At 43.7% G+C, this 18,433-nt stretch overlaps 1 protein-coding gene across 6 annotated transcripts in view; it reads right to left on the bottom strand.

Annotated features, from left to right (window-relative positions):
• Positions 1-2,369: 2,369 nt before the first annotated feature.
• CEP43 (centrosomal protein 43) overlaps positions 2,370-18,433 on the bottom strand; it is a 29,129-nt gene continuing 13,065 nt past the window's right edge. For 2 of the 6 annotated variants that reach the window (XM_077899696.1, XM_077899700.1), the window contains exons 7-13: positions 17,694-17,753; positions 9,834-10,057; positions 7,711-7,823; positions 5,910-5,978; positions 4,594-4,633; positions 3,683-3,779; positions 2,370-2,631 (exon numbers count right to left, since the gene is read on the bottom strand). In XM_077899696.1, coding sequence (XP_077755822.1) covers positions 2,557-2,631; positions 3,683-3,779; positions 4,594-4,633; positions 5,910-5,978; positions 7,711-7,823; positions 9,834-10,057; positions 17,694-17,753 — 678 coding nt within the window. In that variant the 3' untranslated portion in view covers positions 2,370-2,556. The remainder of the gene's footprint in view (positions 2,632-3,682; positions 3,780-4,593; positions 4,634-5,909; positions 5,979-7,710; positions 7,824-9,833; positions 10,058-17,693; positions 17,754-18,433) is intronic. The other 4 variants (XM_077899702.1, XM_077899705.1, XM_077899699.1 and 1 more) reach the window with 3 other exon arrangements.

Raw genomic sequence — 18,433 nt, 5'->3', positions numbered from 1 at the left:
CTCCCGAAGCTGCCTCTCCTTGCTGCCCTGCGTGAGTCCCACTCTGCAGCTCTCCCCTGTGCCAGCATCCACGCTGAGCCACGGGTGGGACACCTGCCTGCTTCCTCTGGAGAATATTCCCATTAGCTTTGGTCCCATTGACAGCCTTAACTGAACCGTGGACCCACTTGTCGGACCTGAAGCCTGGGGCCTCTGCAAGCTCAGGATCAGGACGGCTGATCCCCTAAAGTGTGGAACGTGGGCCTCAGGAGGAAGCTGCCCAGATGGGCACCTTTACTAGATGCCCCCCCCACGCTTACAGGTGCTGCTCACACGCCCGCCATCCCTGCTGGGCGCGCTCGGGGCAAGGGCACACCTAGGGAGCGATGGGGCGTAGGGCCCATAAACAGGCTATTCCAGCACGGAGAGGGAGACAGAGTCCGGGTGGCAAGGAAACAGGCAGCCTCCGAGGCTGGAGGTCTCTGAGAACAGAACGCACCCCTGGGGGGAAGGGCCCGCGGACACAGAGGGACACACGCACACATTCCAAGGGCAGGTGCGGCCTCAGGAGCACGTGGCCCATGCTGGGTCCCAGCCAGGGAGCCCGTGGCCGCTGCCAGACCCAGACCCACAGCGGCCACAGGTCACAACAGGCGGAGGAACAGAAGAAAAGGTTTTTATTCATGTTGAGTCATCACCAGTAAAACAACACCTCACACTTGAAAAATGCCACCATGAAAGTCAGGTTTCACCATAAAAATGTGATTCATGGTTAGTATGTCAAAATGTATTTCTGAACAAAAAATATTAGTCATTCGAAACCTAACTCATCGAGGAGCGCGTGGGGAAATGGACGTTGTCGTCACTGGATTCGAAGCTATTTGACATCACTCGACTAGGGGTGTGCGGTGATGACGGAGGTGGCTCCTCCCAGGTCTCATTAAAGGGCCAAATTCTCCGCGTGACCGGAGAACGACAAATCTCTGACGCTGCTAAGTCACCCAGAAATTTCAAAAGCCGCCTCCTGCTATCTTTTCAAACCATTTCACTGAAATCTAGCTGTTATCGGGTATCACAAAAATAAGTCCCAGCTGACGTAGATTGCAGGGGCCCAGAACAGAAGCACACGCTACAGGCTACCGGAAGTGACTGCTTGCAGAGGCCAGCCAGGGAAACGCACTCGTAACGAGCACCGGGTCACATCGCACGGCGCTGTGCACTCACACAAACGTGGCACGCCACAAGGCGAGGCCAGACCCACAGGGCCGCTCCCGGCTCGCCTGGCCCACTTTCTGTTCTACTTCCTCTCAGCGCTCCTGGCTCAGGTTCACCTAGATGTTACACAATCACATGGTCATGTTAGAGAACCTTAACCATCTGCTATGGCGTCCCTTCACGTAATGAGGACCCAGCAACGATTTCTGTAACATTGAGGCAGAGATGAAATGAAAACCTGGCACTTGATGAACCACGAAGTCTGCTCATTTACTGAAATCACTCTCTTTATTAATAAAGGTGACTTTTAATTAAAAAAAACATAATTTAATTCAAATAAAAAAGTACAAAATGTAGCACACAATCACAGCTTCCCTTACGTGACTGGGCACACACGCGCCTCACTTCCAGCGCAGTGAAGGTTGCGGCCCCATGGGCAGCAGCACAGCAGGAGCATTGAGTCCAGCGCTGGCTCCGTCAGGAAAGGGCGGCGAGGAGACTGTGCAGCGTCCAAAGCTCGTCACACCCAGTACAGTCCTAGGCCACTACTACTGTTACAGTCCAATTTGAATTTTAATACAATCGACGGACAGATCTGAAATGAAAGCACTGCTTGATGGTTTCAGATGCATTTTGGTATTAAATACGCTTCCAGGCATCTTTACACACAAGTTACAATGATAACGAAGACAGCCCGCGGCTAATGGCTTCTTCTACGACAGGGGCAGCGACCACGAACGTTGTCAGCCTCAACTCCTCAACTCCGTGGATTAGAAGTCGTAACGACCTCTAGATTTCTTCAAAACAAGCAAACTAAGTAGAACACATTTTAATATATAAACCTTAATGGTCTAATAACCCTTCCAGATGGAAGGAAATACAAAATAAAGCTGACATATCAAATCTAACTTTCGGTAATAAGCTTCAGGTCACTTTGCCAACTATTTGTACAACCACCTAATATCAAATATGCTTTGACTCTGGATGGCTAAAGCCACACACACACACAGAGTTGTGTAACCTACAGCTTTATTGACACTTTTCAGTAAGCTCTTAATACTCATATTTTCATGGGTTCAGTCCTTGTAATGAATTTGAGTTGTAGATAATCAAATTTCCACAGAGAAATGTGTAGCCAAATCAAATCAAGTATATCATATCTTCCATACATGGGCTCAAGTAGGAAGCATTTTGTTTAGTATAATGAAAACTTAATTTTTAAAAATATCTGCAGTCTTCTTGAAACACAAGGCACCAATAGGGAGCAGACATTCCAACAAAGAGTGATTGTCTGGGAAAAAAAAATGGAACTGATCAGAGTCCTTTGTCCTTTGTTGATTAGAATACTTCCTTCCTTCACGGCTATGCAACATCTTCCAGATAATCCGCAACATCACTGAGCTGGGACACAGTCAGGTCCTGTGTCAGGTCATCAAGCTTTGTTGTTCAAAAGAAAAAAAAGAACGGGTATTAGAATACAAGCAGAGTTATAAATAATCCTTAAAATACTTGCTATAATTTAAGTATTATCTTATAATCTACAAACTGCTTCATATTCACCTTCTGTTTTGAAATCTGTGAGAATTACCAAAAGGCTGACCTAATAGCAAAACTCTATATTAACAAAAAACCTGCTAACATATCCCTCCGAGCTCCTCTGGTATCTTCATAGCAGCATGCCATGGCCTCCTGAGGGTGGCATGAGGCGCACAGGTAAGTGGCTGGCTACTGGAAGCCGCTCAACGTGTCAAGAGCTCTCACTCACCCTCGCCAACAATCCAGTGAGGCAGGCATTCCCATTTCCATCTCACAAACCAACCAAGGATTGAAGATTAAAGCCTGCCTAAGAAACCACAGCACATAAAATAGGTGCCCAGATGCTGCTGCCTCAGATGTGCTGTTTTCATTGTAAAACACGCCTCTCTCAAAGGCTTTCCCCTGCCTGCTCATTCCTTGATGGTCACAAGCATTTGGAGAGCCCTCCTCATTCTGGAAGGTTCGCTCCCTTTAGGCTGTAGCAACCCATAAGCCCAGAGGCACTCACGGGAACAGGGTGCAGCTGTGTATGGGCGCCCACAGGAGATCCTGAGGTGCTCCCTGACCCCGCATCTCACACACATCTAAGTATGTGGAACATGGATCTCCAGAATGGACACCTAACCGTTCAGCCAGCCTGCACTCCTGCTGCATCATCCCCTGTGGGACTTCTGCACCAGCCCTGATCTGCCTGCTGAAATGCGGCTTCACCTCCGCCATCACAGCACCCTTGGACCTGTGCCAATTTCCACCCTGACGTCTCCAAACAGGACCTCTTGCTTCTGCTGACTATACCACTGAGGAGGCCATTTCTGACTCCAGGACTTGGGCCAGAAACTGTCCTGTCACAACCTTCAACTGTCTCCTAATCTGCGTAAACTGGCTAGAGCTCTGCAGTAAATAAGTGTGAGACACACACACATGGCACTCGGCAAGCAACGCGCACACCCACTTTATCACTGGTATTGAGGTCATCAATTTCCACAGAAAGATCTTCTTCGATCTCTTCACCAATACTCAGCTCACTTTTCTCTGATCGATGGCTGGTACTAGTTTGAGAGAAAGAATAAGGAAAAAGAATGTTGAATATAAACATTTAAATAAAATATAATAAAACAATATTAAATATGATTTCATACATATTATCTCACTTGATCCTTAAGTAACTAGCGAGGGCAACACAAACAGATGAGTCACTTCGAGAGACAAGAAAAAGGTGTCCATAAAGGTGACCAGGACACAAGTCAAGGAAGATGCAAACACAAATTTTTAAAATTTCATCTACCACATCATGCCCGTCTCTCAAAAAAATTGTTTAACAATAAATTATTCTGTTAAAAGGTAAACATAAACTCCCAATTGGGGGGAAAAAAAACCCTGTCAATTGTGTAAAATTCTCAGACTCTAGTTTAAAAGTTCTAATCAAATCCATAGTAAGTATTTCCAAACTCTCCAACAATGCATGGGTTATGTTACATATGTAAAAAGGCTATCTGAACCAACATAGTAAGAGACGTTATCTGAATCAAAACAGGAGCTGCGTGTGGCTGCCCCTCCATGATGTCCAGGACCTCATGGCCCACAGCACCTAACACCTGGGAGCAACCCCATGACCCTTCCTTGGGTTCCCTGCTTTACCCACGCCTATCAGGCAGGCCTCCTGGACATAACACATTTGTTCACATCCTAGTGCAAAACGAAAATAGGCTTCAAAGTCCAATTTATAATTCTGGACTAACTATCCTTGTCTCTTCAACTGCAACCAGTATGAATGAGAGCGCCGACTACCCTAAAATAAGCATGAATGGAATGGCCACACCTCTCTGGGTCAGAAACTATTCACTGCCCAACTACTTTTCTCACCTGTTGAAGTCATCAATGTAGTCATCTTCCTCTCCAGTGCCTGGTAAGGTGAAGAAAAAATATGTTTATACCGACATGCTCCACAATTTATCTGTGATCATATACACAAATTTCTTTCAGGAAACACTGCATCAATGAATAATATTGCATCATTTAAAAAGAAGTCTCCAGAATCAGAAATACTACTATTAACCATATATAATATGAAAACAAAGGACCAAATAAACTGCCTGGGAAATAATAAAATGTGTGTCATGAAATGTAGTTAATTTTTTTATTCCAAGTACCCAAAAGCTGTGTACGTTTACTATTTATAAAGTCCCTCTGCCCGTCCTCCACATGTGCACTCTCTGTATCAAATAAATAATTTTTTTTTTAAAGGAGGCAGCTGAGAGCTGGACAAACCAGATGCCATTAGAGTGGTGGAGAGAACCCTGAGTGGAAACCTAAATAAAGTACCAGAAGTACAAATTATTGGGAAAGTGGTTCCAAGAAGAGACATGTGCAAAGGCCCAGATATAGGGAAGGTGCGGTGGTTTGGAAAACAGTAAGGAAGCCAGTACAAGCTCAAAATAATCAATCTGGGGGGTAGAGGAGGGAGGTGAGAGCAGAAGGGCTGGCAGGTCATGCTTGGGGGGAGGGGCAGGAGTGCAGGAGAACAAGGAAGAGGCGTGTAGTTTCTATCTTCTGAAACATCCAACCCCTGTGGGAAGATATGCGCTGAGGGGCGGGGGATGGTGGGGATGGGGAGGGCGACCACATCAGGAGGCTCAGTCAGTTGTCAGTTGAGCATCCAACTCTTGGTTTCAGCTCAGATCATGATCTCAGGGTCGAGAGATCAAGCCCCAGTCAGGTCAGGCTCTGTGCTCAGTGGGGAGTCTGCCTGACATTCTCTCCTTCCCCTTAGGCACTCTTTCTCAAATAAATCTTCAAAAAAATTAAAAAAAAAAAAAAGACCACCTTTGCCCAAATTGTCCTCAGTGCCCTTACCCATCAGGTCTTGGGAGATAAGTCACTTCTTAGGTGAGGCCTTTCCAAAATGCCTAGGCCAGGATAAGTCACCCTATGACCTGTTTTCCTACCAGTGCATGTTGACTCGCTAACAGGCCAGGTATTTGGAGGGACCTGTTTCATGGAGATCCTCCCTACTACAACCCAAGCTCTATGGTGGCATATGGAGTAACTCTGGGTTCATGAAGACTACCCAAACATCTCATCATGAAGTGCACACTAAGACTAAGCCACTTCAGTTAAGATTTTATTCTAAAAAATAATCACCTTCAAGCAACCAACACTAAAATTAGAAATCTAGTTACCTAACCCGAGCGATCCAATTTTATCATTGACCAGTTTCAGATCTTTCAACACTGCGTTTCCTCTTTTACCTGTAAAGGAAAAATATTCACACTAAATTGACTTTTAGAATACAACAGTCTCTAAAATCATACCATTTTTCTTCAGCATAGAGTTTATGACTAAAATGCCATAATGGAACACCAAGAAAGAAGTACAAGCTCTGATGAATGATTGCTGGTGTCATGCATTGCATCTCCTCGTTCACCACACGAACACCAGTCTTTATTAGAAAATAAAATACTTTCCAGTCCAACTAACCAGCATATCACTGTCTATAATGAGCCTCACCAGTATGAGTTCATTTCTCTCATCAATTTTACTTTCCTCTGAACTTCTCAACGTTGCTTTAATTCAACTGCTTTTTCACTGACCAAACTGACCTCACTGGTTTTATTTCTTCAGTCCCAAGTGCTCAATGTCCCTTCCACATCATTATTCCCTGATCAGTGTTAAGAGTGACGTGATTGTCACTCATCCTCAACCCCTACTGTTGGTGACAAAGGCCAGGGGAAAGAAGAACAAGAGGTAAACTGATGGGCGTGCATTAGCAAGCACACAATGAGTTTGCAAGATAGCTAAAAGCAGCCACACATCACCTCCTTCACCTGTCCTATGGCAAATCCTACTGCCATAATATGTGATATTAAAAGGTTAGTAAGGGCAGGCCAGGTGGCTCAGCAGTTTAACGCCACCTTCAGCCCAGGATGTGATCCTAGAGACCTGGGATCGAACCCCATGTCAGGCTCTCTGCATGGAGCCTGCTTCTCCCTCTGCCTGTGTTTATGTCTCTGCCTCTCTCTCTCTCTCTCTTTGAATAATAAAATCTTTTTAAAAAATAAATAAAAGGTTAATAAATATTGCAAAGTTATGCAAAATCACATCACAGTTTCCTAATAAAGATCTGCTTTTTAGAAAACGTTCTCAAAAGAGGCACACTTATGCTCTGAACACACGGTCGATTATATTTACTGTGGTAAACAAAGTTCACCTACGTATCTACATGTTTATGGCTGTGCTTTCTTTGGTCTTGTTGCCACCTGTGTGTTGGGGGGAGGCAGGAAATAAACTGTGGTGTAGCTATCCTGTATCTTCCTAAAAACCCACCTCCCTGCTACATGTAAAAACGTCAGATTCATATTCCAAAGAATGAAGTCTTGCCATCTGCAACAATGTAAATAGAGCTACAGAGTATAATGCTAAGTGAAACAGGTCAGAGGAAAGACAAATACTGTATGATCTCACTGGTATGTAGGATTTAAGCAACAGGTGATGGGGACTAAAGAGGACACTTATCATGATGAAAAAATAAATAAATTTTAAAAATCACATTCACAAAATGATGCCAATATCCAAGGTAGAAAAAAAAAAAAGGCACATTAGACCCAAATAGCTAAAGACTGAATATTTTAACATTCCTATGACAATTACTGTGGTACCACAAAATCTATAAAACAAATTATTAAGAACTGAATTTAAGTTCTACTCAAATCAATCTAAATGTTCAACAAGAGGAAGATGATTTAAAAATACTACATTTACTATACAAGGCAGCTAAAAAGCCAATTTCCTGAAAGTATTCTGATGGCACAGAGAAACAGAATACAAAATGATGAAGCAAACGTGACCATACTAAAAAGTAGTGAAGAGGAAATGTCGGTGGTTTTAAAATTATGGGCTTTCTTAGTACTTAAGAGAAAACACATCCTCAGTCCTCAAAGTCCGCGTCTTCAGTAAGGAGACCGGGGGCTTCCAGGCACTCACTTTCAGAGTCTTTCAGTGAGGGGGCTCCAGCAAGGGAGCTGAGTCCACTTTTCAGAGGGGGCGCATCAGAGAGTGATGCAAGGCTTCCTGCTTGCTTACTAGGTTCACTTCTCCTAACAAGAAACAAGTGGACAGTTAAAGGTCACACTAAGACATAAGCAACTTAAAATATACATATCACATATGCACACAGTGCTGGGAAAAAGGTTAAATATTTCATAGATTCAAAATCATTAAGTATTCCTACAGGGCAACGCAGGCTGAGCACTATCATCAGCAAATCCAAATGGCAACTTACCAGTGAGAAATCCGCTCAGCTCTCTAAAACAGTTTGATGTCTTACAAATTAAATTGCTCTGTCCTCTTCAGTGTGAGTTTTATCAGAAGCCCCCTCCAGCATGCAGCAAGGCAGGGAAGGGATGGCCCAAGAGGTGACCTGACCTGCACAGCTGACCTCCCCGACATCCTGCGCTCCCCACCCTTCAAGCAGGTGTCTACCTGCCCCACCACCGCCCTCCACACCCATGGCCCACCCTCCTCAACCCCTCCCGACCACTTCCTACATCCTGAGGCCTCCTCTCCAGCCCTGCTCTGCCCCCACCCACTCGGCAGGAACCTTCAGGCTACTCCTGGCACACCCACCCACCTGCCCACAAGGGCACCCACATGCCCCCTCATTCCAGCAGACAGCCTCCGCACTGGGTGCTGCCCTGTGCACCTAAGCACAGCAGTGTGGGAACCAAACTCTCCCCCGCCCCTCAGCGTATCACTCCTTCTCCTAACAGTGGACTATTCTCTGTAGACATGCACCCTGGGATATTCCACATTATTTCTCAACACCCTGCTCCTTCACACCCCTGTACAACACACTTACCAGGAAAATGCTCCCCACTTACAATCCCCGCCATCCTTTCCTGAACCCACCCTAATCTTTGATACCCTGTCCCCCGCATCCCCACAATCCCATTATCCCCACCTACACAGGGCTACGTGCAATGGCTGACTTTCAGCACTTAGCTCGGGGACCCATTCCAGCCTCCTCCTTCAAGGACACCTCTCTTGGGTCTCCTTAGTCCCCTCCCCTCTTCTCCTCACCTCACTCACCTCCACACTGCCACTCCCCAGGTGACCATCTCCAGCAGGCTTGAAAATGAAGATGCCTCCCCTAACTCCTAGACCCTTTCCCCACCGTGGGCTTGACCTCTGCCTTAACAACCTTCCCACCCTTGACACATCAGAAGTGAGTTCTAGACTGTCACCTGGCATACCTGTGCAGCCCACGCTTGCTCTCCACTCTTTACCTGTCCGTGGTGTTTTCAACCATCTAATTATTCAGCTGAAAACCCTGAACTTCTCTTGATGTCACTTCATTCTCTAACACTCATCAGCATATCCTTTCAGAGCTAACCTCAAAAGATATTCCCAAACCACCTATTTCTTACCACCTATGCCACCATCTTCCACCTGGATAATCCTGGCAGCTTCCCAGCTGGAGACTCAGCAGGCAGGTGAGCCAGTGACTCTGCTGCTCTCAGATCCCGGGGCTCCCAGGCTCCCTCAGGGTAAAGCCACACTCCTGCTAGGATAAGCACTGCATCCCCCTCCAGAGTCTGTGTCCACAACTGCCCCTAGCTGATCTCTGACACCTGTCACCACCTCTGCTTGTGCTGCTCCCTCTCCCCAGAGTTCTGAGAGCTCAGGTATCCACCTGGCTGACTCACCCCCTTGAAGCGAGGTGGTCCCTGTCCTGAGGCTCTAACTGAACAGCACATACCTCCACACACTCACCCCCCCACCCTTAGCTTGGTCCCTATCACTCTGACTGCATCCACCCACACAGCATGTTGGGATCACTTCTTTAGCCTCTGTCCACAAGAGCATAAGCTTCTGGAGGCAGGAGTGTTTGTGTTTTAACTGCTACATCTTGTACCTGAAACAGTACCTGGCATATGACAGGCACTCAGTATACACTTACAGAAATCGTTAATACACAGGTTTTTTCCACCTGGAATTGTTTTACAACATAAAGGCTTTAAGGAGAGAAAATCAGACTTACATATTCAGTAATTACAGAAGATTTAGGAGCTCATTTTTTTAAAATCCAAAAACAAGAGTTTACTCACCAACCATAAGTTTTCTCTGGTTTAGGAATGGGATCATCAAAGAAAGAATCCCCTTCCATATCACCATCTGGACAAAGACCAGCTTTGTCTTTGACATCTAGATTTTTGTTACTTAAGAAAGATCCAATTTTTGTTTCATGGGCCAGCAAGTGGAGGCTGCTTTTGCTCTTTGGTTCTGCTGATGAGATGCTTGTATCACTCTGACTAGCATCATTGCTGGCCTTCTAGAACGAGAGAATGGGAAAGAGAAGAGGTGTCTTTGGTGAAATAAAACATTAATAAGCTATCTTAAATAGTAAAATGTCATGTGAACATACGCGAATCTGTGTCTCGGTGTGCAAGGGCACGTGTGGAGTCTCACTACTGCACAGGGGGTGGGGAAGCCCCAGGACCTAACAGTTCATCCCTAGTTCACAGCATGGTTAACTTCTGAGGGCGAAAATGTCAACTGTCATATGTTTACACCATTCTTTGTCTCCCTTTCTAAATGGAAATAATTTTACCTATCCCATTTATAAACAAACTTTCCCATTTATAAACAACTTCTGCATTTCCTCTTACATGTACATCACTGCTTTGAAAATTATCTTAAATTAGTAAATTTCCAACCTGCAGAAAGAAGGCATTACTAGTAAAGATGTAAGATTAGTTCACCGAAAGGAACAAAATATTAAAAAACAAAGTGGTCCATCAGTAAAAATAGCAGTTTTCCATCCAGTGCCAAATATAACACGCGTGAAGGTGAAAGATGCCACCTTTACCATTGTTGTTCCAAAGGTAGACTTGCTACAGAAAGCACTGGTCTATGTTCAGACTCTCAGATAACTTCCTCTCATGCCTAGGGACATGTGTACCATGCATGTTTCTGGGCATCTTGAATCGTACAAAATCCTCAAGCATTTTTATGCCTGTCTCACAGATCTGGTGAAGTTGGCAAAAGAGCACACTGCTTTCTCGTTTTCAGCTGGCCTTAATCTGTACTTCATCATTCTAGTCCACATTTGGTCAGATTTTTTTTTGCCTTTAGGAAGGCTTATTTTAACAACAAAAATAACAGCAAACACAAACAACCATGCTAGTCACGACAGAGGTAGCTGACATTTCTGGAGAGCCTTCCCATCTTCCCATAGGTTATGTCCTCCTCACCCTCAAAGCAGCCTATGGTGTGTGGGGAGTGGGTTCTGGTTTCTCTGCAGATATGGAAGATGAGGCATGGTGTGCATTTTTTTTTTTAAAGGTGACAAACGTGGGTATCCTATCTCCTTGGTGACTTGGTCATACAAGCAAACATGGCAAAACCTGCTCTGAACCCAAAAGAACCGCACACTGATGAACCAATGTGAGGAAAGGAGCCATGACATTCTGGGTGGACAGAAACACAATGGCAATTTGGTGCAACGCTGCTATAGATACTGTTGGTTAAAGTCAACCTTTTCATTCCCGAGCTGTACACAAACTCTCTGTTCCCTGTTACATGCCTGCCTGCTCCATGCTGAAGGAGACCTCGGGGTGCTTGTAGCTGAGCAGAATGTCTGTAATGCACGTGGATGGATAACAAGAGGAGTTTAAATGCTGGCTGCCGTCTGTCAGGTCCGGGTGCTTATGACCAACCAGACTCTCCCTGCATTCCTCATTCTCCCCATCTTGAAACTGCTGGCTCCCCATGAGTGAGGACTGGCTGAGAACAGCATCTGACATCCGGGCAGAGCCTGCCGGCCCTGAGGGGTGGACTGGGCCCTATACATCCTACACACAGTCCGCGCCCCTAGGACTAAGGCCAGGAACAGGGACCAGTTCCCTGGGGGGTCAACTGACCCTTGGCCCACTTCTCCAGACTCCCCTCCCCCATTTTCAAAGATAAATGAAATAAACGTGCACGGACTGCCAAAATACATACATACATATATATATTTATATATTTTTATATGTATTTATATATTTTTTATATTATATATATATAATATATATAATTTTTTTTTTCCAGTCACTTGTCAAGGTTCCCAGAAAGTGAAAGGGTCAGGTCAATACAGAAATCTGATTCCAGAGCGCAGCTCTTATGTCATGCTATTACGGCCAAGTTGTTATTAAACTGCAGTGTCTGTGGGTTCAAACTGACAATTTCCCAAAATTCAGCCTTGCACACTGAAAAGGGCAGTGCTGTGTACGATGCCTGTGGTGTGTAAGAGAAGACTCTCCTGAGAGGTGCATGGGCCAGGCCATCCACACTCTACTACCAGCCACACGATCCCAAGGAACTGAATGTTTGCAGGCATGGGTGTCCCCAAGAATTCAACCTGAGTAGTCTTTTCCAAACCTGGTTTCTGCCGGGAGATAAGAAAGAAAGCATGTGCAGCTGGGGAGAAATCTCTGGAGAAGAAACTCCCTGACGTAGACTGCCTTTTCACTATGCGTAGAGACAGAATGGGGCATTTGTGTATGAAGATGCATGTTTACACTTTCACACTATTTAGAGGCCAGGATTAGCTGACAGCAGATGAGACATGTGCTATACAACTTCTAGGACCTTGTACGCTGCTATATGTTCCAGAAGTTATTAATATAGATAAATTACCATAAAAGACATGTCTGGAAAAATACCAAGTTATCATCCTTTAGACAACATAGGATATTTTCACAGGGCAGATACATTTTATGACTTCCTAACATTCTTGAAATTTTCCTGGTATAATCAAATACAGAGAATTATCACCCACTTATATATCCCTTAGATTCATGTCCGCTGTAAGTTATGATTGATATGATTAAAAATGAATTTATAGATTTTCAAAGACATATGCATTTGGAAATAAAAACCCTGAGTCTTGTGATACTTAAACCCATTTACAATTATAGATACTGAGTGATCCACTTCCTCCATCAAACACTCCTGAGAAAATTCAGAAGGACACAGTGGTGTGAAATAAAATGGAATTTAAATGTAAAGCAACTTTACAAAAAACAGCGATTATTCCAATAGAGTCTTCCTTCCGCATGAATTCACATCACCAACGTAACTTAAATTCGCATAATGAACTATCTACACATAGTACCTAACACCTATCCGTGACTAGTTTTTGACCGGTTTCAGCAACATTCCTGCTACAGGAACAAAGACTAGTTTGAGGAGGACAAGCTTCATGGATAAGCACATGCATAATATGTATTTTTTAAAATAACAGTATGTTTTAAAATTATAGTTCTACTTATCTAGGGAGTAAAATTTAAAAATACTCAATCTGCTTTGGAACTGTTCTCAAAATGAATTTCTAAACCCCATAGGAATGTATCATTATAACTATGGCTACCTGTTTACCAAAAGGACCATTACTCAATTGGGTTACTAATGAATTCACTAAACTTCATTCCAAATCACTTTTACTGCTAGAAAAAAAATTCACACGGAAAGATTTATCAAAACATCTACAGATTAATACGAAAGTATTATAGAACTTTAAGAGCAATTTCCATGCAAGAAATCCAAATCTTGGGCAACTAGAAATCAAATCATGATATATACCCTGGGATCGGTTTTAAAAACCTTTACCGGGCAGCCCCGGTGGCACAGTGGTTTAGCACCACCTTCAGCCCAGGGCATGATCGTGTCCCGCATTGGGTTCCCTGCATGGAGCCTGCTTCTCCCTCTGCCTGTGTCTCTGCCTCTCTCTCTCTCTCTCTCTCTCTCTCTCATGAATAAATAAATAAAATCTAAAAAATAAACAAACCTTTACCGTGGCTTAAGACAAGTCTTTGTCTTATACACATAAACTTAAGTTACTTGTGTTCCTACCACCTAGCTGTGGATAATCTGGAGCTAAGATTCAGGAGGAATCTAAATGGTGAAAATCAAGCACTGTTTAAAATAAGTAAGTGTAAAAAAAAATAAAAATAAAAATAAAAATAAAAATAAAAATAAAATAAAATAAGTAAGTGTAACAACAAAAATCCCTGGACGATGCCTTGGAATTCACTCCCTGGATAACCTCACAGGCCTCAAGCAGTTGTGATGGGTTAAATGGTATCTCCCCAAACAGAAGATGAAGTCCTAATTCCCAGGACTTCAGAGCATGCCCATGCTTATAAATCATGTCACATTACAGGAGGCAGGTCTCTACAAGAGAAGACATTCAGGGAGAACACGTGTGAACAGGACAGTGGGGACAGATGATGGGTCTACAAGCCAAGGAACGCCTAAGGACCACCGGCAACAGATCCTCCTCCTGGCCTGCAGGAGGAAGCAGTTGGGCAGATACCCTGATTTCAAACCTGCAGCCTCTAGAACTGTGAGACACTACATGCCTGTTGTTTTAAGTCACCAAGTTTGTGTACCTTGTCACAGCAGCCCTACATGTAGATGTTTATAATAAATAACTAAAGCCTGTTTTGTCTTTTCATAAAAGGGAGACACCTACTGAACAGCACGAAAGCAGTCATTTAATTCCCTTGGACCAATCTCAAGACTCTTCATGGTGAATTAGTGTAAAGTTGTAAGAAAGGTTTAGTCTATATTTAATGCTCTACAAGCACACTTAAAAATTTGGATTTCAGTCATTTCTAGATTAACAGAAAATGAGCCTCACAGAGAAAGAAGTTTCACAGTGAAAATAATTACAAATTTTCGAGGAGCCAAAAAAAAGTGAATTATCACTAGAGTATCTTAAGAACCTAAAAAAATAATTTTTCCAAACTAGTAACAGAGAAACATCAAAGCTAAAGAAATACCTCAGTTTTGCAAAAGTATTTTAAAAATGCATGAGTATTCATTCCCTTCCTCACCCACACCACAAGCCCCCAGCTCCCCTCTCCCACCCCACCAAAGCCTTTTCCTTGATATGACTTGAACAATTTTACCACAGCTGCAACACACATATATTTAAAATTTATTGACCTCGAAAGTAAATACTGTAGGATTCTAGAGTCACAGAATATTGCAACTTCTCTAAAATCTCTGTTTTTCTAGAAAACCTCTGTGCCTCACGCTCTCCAGATGATCTATGATTCCTGTAGAGGCACTGTATCTCTGGCTTTGAAGCCAGATTTGAAAACGACCCTCTGAACAGCTCCACCACCCGGTCCAGCCAGCAGCTCTGGGGCCAGGGGACAGTGCCCACATCCAGCCTGGGATCTGAAGCAGCTAGACACAGACAGCTGGCCAGAGCTATGGGCCGAGTGGCAGAAATGCTGTTGGCCCATGTATCCACCCACTCTGGCTGGGTGTGTGTGTAAGGGAATGACAGTGCTTGGTTTATCTAAAACGCCCTGAGAAGACTGAAGACCCACAAACATGCCTATCCATCCACTCCCAAACACACATGCTTTGTGGTCTTCATCACTGCCTTCAACCAGCAGAAGCCAGGCTTATCCCAGAATTTTAAAAATAGGGAATAATTTAAAAATATCCTTTTATGGGAACTTGAAGCAAAAAATACCTCAATACACACTAGTATTATAACACCTGAGAACTGGTTACAAAAAAGGATGATCTTTCCTATTTTTTAACATAATGATAAAAAGTATCTGAGTCTAAAAATTAAACAAAAACTGTCTAACATCTTAAATAACAAACCTAAGTTAGTAGAACCTACCTAAAGTCTGTTGTCATTTTTGATATGCATTTTCTTTTCTATGACAACTGGCACCACGTTTAGTAACATGAGAGTTTACAATGAAGTAGACTATTAAGGAGGGTACTTTGGAAGTAAGTATTAACAGACACTTGAATGTTTAAAGAACCCCCCCCCCCACCAAACACTTCTCCACCAGTATTCCAATTCTCCCATCCATCCTTTACTGTCTCACAATAGTAACAAAAACCAGAAGTGTAACTTATTTGCACCCAACTTAAATTTGTTCAAAAACCTTATATTTTGCTCTGCACACACATTGACAGGTTTAAAATAGCAAGTACAAATCATTTATGTGTCTCTACACATGCACACACATACACACACACACACACGAATGACCTTTAAAGTTCATTTCTAACATGAATATAACTTCTCTGAAAACTGCCAAGGATCTCTGAATGAGCCATTAATACCGTGCCTCCCTGTATGTGAAAAAAGTAACAAGACACATCAACACTCCTTGCTCAGTGTCCTGGACTCTCCTGCTGCTCTGCTCATGGTCCCTATAGGGCACACTTGGCCATGGCAGGCAGAGTCACCACTTACAGATTTGCACAACTGGGAAACGCCCTCTAGCTACCATGTGAAGGGCTCCCCCTGGAGCCTTGTGCTACCTCAAGACCACATGCAGCTTGGTGTTTGAATACTAAGATGTTAAGAATGTTAGGATATTAAGGATCTGCAAACCCACAGCATGCACGAGGCAAAGCAGAAAGGTAGATGAATGAGGACCTACAGGTTCATCCGCTACCAAGCTGCAAAAAGGCAATGCCAAATATAATTCAGATTAAGGCAATAGAGAAACAAAATCAGAAGTAGAGGAGAAAAAAGGTTCCAAAGAGACGAAGAATCTGGGGTGGGGAATACAAAAATGAAGTATAAGGGCCCGACGGACAGCCTATAGCTCCAGGGCTGGGGCCTCCGTATTCCTCAGACACCCCCCAAGGTAAGGGGAGCACATGAGGCCCACCCGCTGCAGAGTGAAGGGTAAAGTCCAGGACGCATTTCACTGCAAAGTGAAATTTCATCTTTCATTGTGCTTTGGCTGTATGTACAGACTTCTTCAAAATGTTTTAACCAATAAGATAATAAAAATTTAATACCATGAAATATGCTCTAAGCTTTCTTAAAAAGTGTAAGAAATTGATTAAAGGTATCTTTAAAAACATGCTGGTTTATATTTTCAGGTGAGTCTCACCTCTCCAATTAGCCTGTCAGCTGCTTCAGTGGGGACCATAATAACCTGGCTGGCCCACAGCCCTTAACACAGCGACTTTCTCTAAAGTGTTCAAACATACCTACTAAATAACACTCTAAAATGTCTTCTCGTGGACTAACACATAAAAATAATGTGAATAAATATAGTAATGGGAATTTACCAGTGAAACCACTAGAACTAAAGACAGCTAAAATAGCAAATGTGATTTTAAAAACCCTTTAATTTTAAAGGTCTTCAATAATCTATACATAAATTAAGGTTCAACGAGAGCTGAAGAATCTCACAGAACTAAATATTAAATATCTTAAGTATCTTATTCTAGATAAGGTGAGAAGTGTACTGATGAGTAGTGCTTCTAAGACCTGTAATATTTAAATTTTAAAAGCAGCTAGTCTACTGGTTTAGTCAATTTTTGTCATGTTTTGGGGAGGGAAAAAAAAGCAGCCATGGCACCCATCACTGCAGTATCAGCTCGCCCAGCCCTGTGTGTCCCGGTGGGCCTACCATGAGCCAGGGCTTCAGGGAAGGCTAATCACTGTGCAATGGTCTGATAAGTTGCTGAATGCTGAACACAAAAATGTCTTGAAAGAAACTAAGTTTAGCCTCCAATTTATCAATTGGGACTTATCCAAAAAGCAGTTTCATGCTCTATTTACCTCAGATAAAAATCATAATGTTAAGAATATGTACATGACCATCCATTCAAAATGAAAATATGTATTTTCAACCTTTTTATTGCCAACAAAACAAAGAATTCTCCAAGTAAAGCCTGTTGACAGCACATTTTTAAAATCCAACAGTATGATTTTCACCTGGATAAAAATAAAAAAATCAAATTACTTTTTGTTCTACACCCCATGACTTGGTTGTATTCTGATTTCAGACAGAAGACAGTGACACTGGCATAGAACACTGAACCCTCGGCCAATAGGGATTCAGTGCCCGCTAGGAGGCCCACAGAGTTGGCGGTCTGCGGTGGCACAGGCTGCTTTTTCCCTCTGCCCTCATGCATGTTACCTTGGCACCAGACTTCTGCCCGCTTGTCTTCTTCTTACCTTGTCCTTTATACCTTGGTATCTGAGCATGAGAATAAAATGACATTTTACCACAAAGTAGAAATCTTTACAAAGAAAGTAATTCATCAAACTAATAAAGTTTCCTATGAGAAAAGCTCTCAGGAATGGAAGCCCTGATCAATATGCTCCTTTCTGAAACCCATATTTTTTCTTCTCATTCCTTAATTCTCTTCTTCGAGTGGTTCCACCCGTGTAACTACCGTACCTCACACCTACTGGGTCCCACGTCCACGCTGCGACCTTGCCCTGCCCCACAGCATCTCTGCGCTCCATGGCCAAGCCAGGCCCGGCCTCCAGAGCACTCTCCTCCAGGAGCTGCCCTGGCCTCACCTGGCCTTGCCTCACTCAGGAGCACACAAAGCGGGTTCCTGTGGATGGGGCTGGGCTCCAGGCTTGGCCACAACGTCCCACAGCTCCTAGTGCTCTCCATGGGCACCCAGACCAACCAGGTATGCTGAGAGCCCAAAATGATTCAAAGACCACTGAGAGATAAAAGACAGCTGGCAAGAAAAAGGTGGGGAAAGTGCTTAATCCCCAAATCCACATACCCAGAAGTACACAGAACTGCCACCAGAAGGCCTCATCTTGAAATGAGTCCTCCATGGCACTGAGGGCATGGCCGCCCTCACAGGGCCTCTGCTGCCCCACCTCCGGCCTCCACCACCCCCACGGGCCTCCAGC

The sequence above is a fragment of the Canis aureus genome, chromosome 1 (assembly GCF_053574225.1).
Source record: "Canis aureus isolate CA01 chromosome 1, VMU_Caureus_v.1.0, whole genome shotgun sequence".
Taxonomy (NCBI): Eukaryota; Metazoa; Chordata; class Mammalia; order Carnivora; family Canidae; genus Canis; species Canis aureus.
The sequence above is the reverse complement of the archived record's forward strand: the minus strand, read 5'-3'. Positions and strand labels throughout refer to the sequence as shown.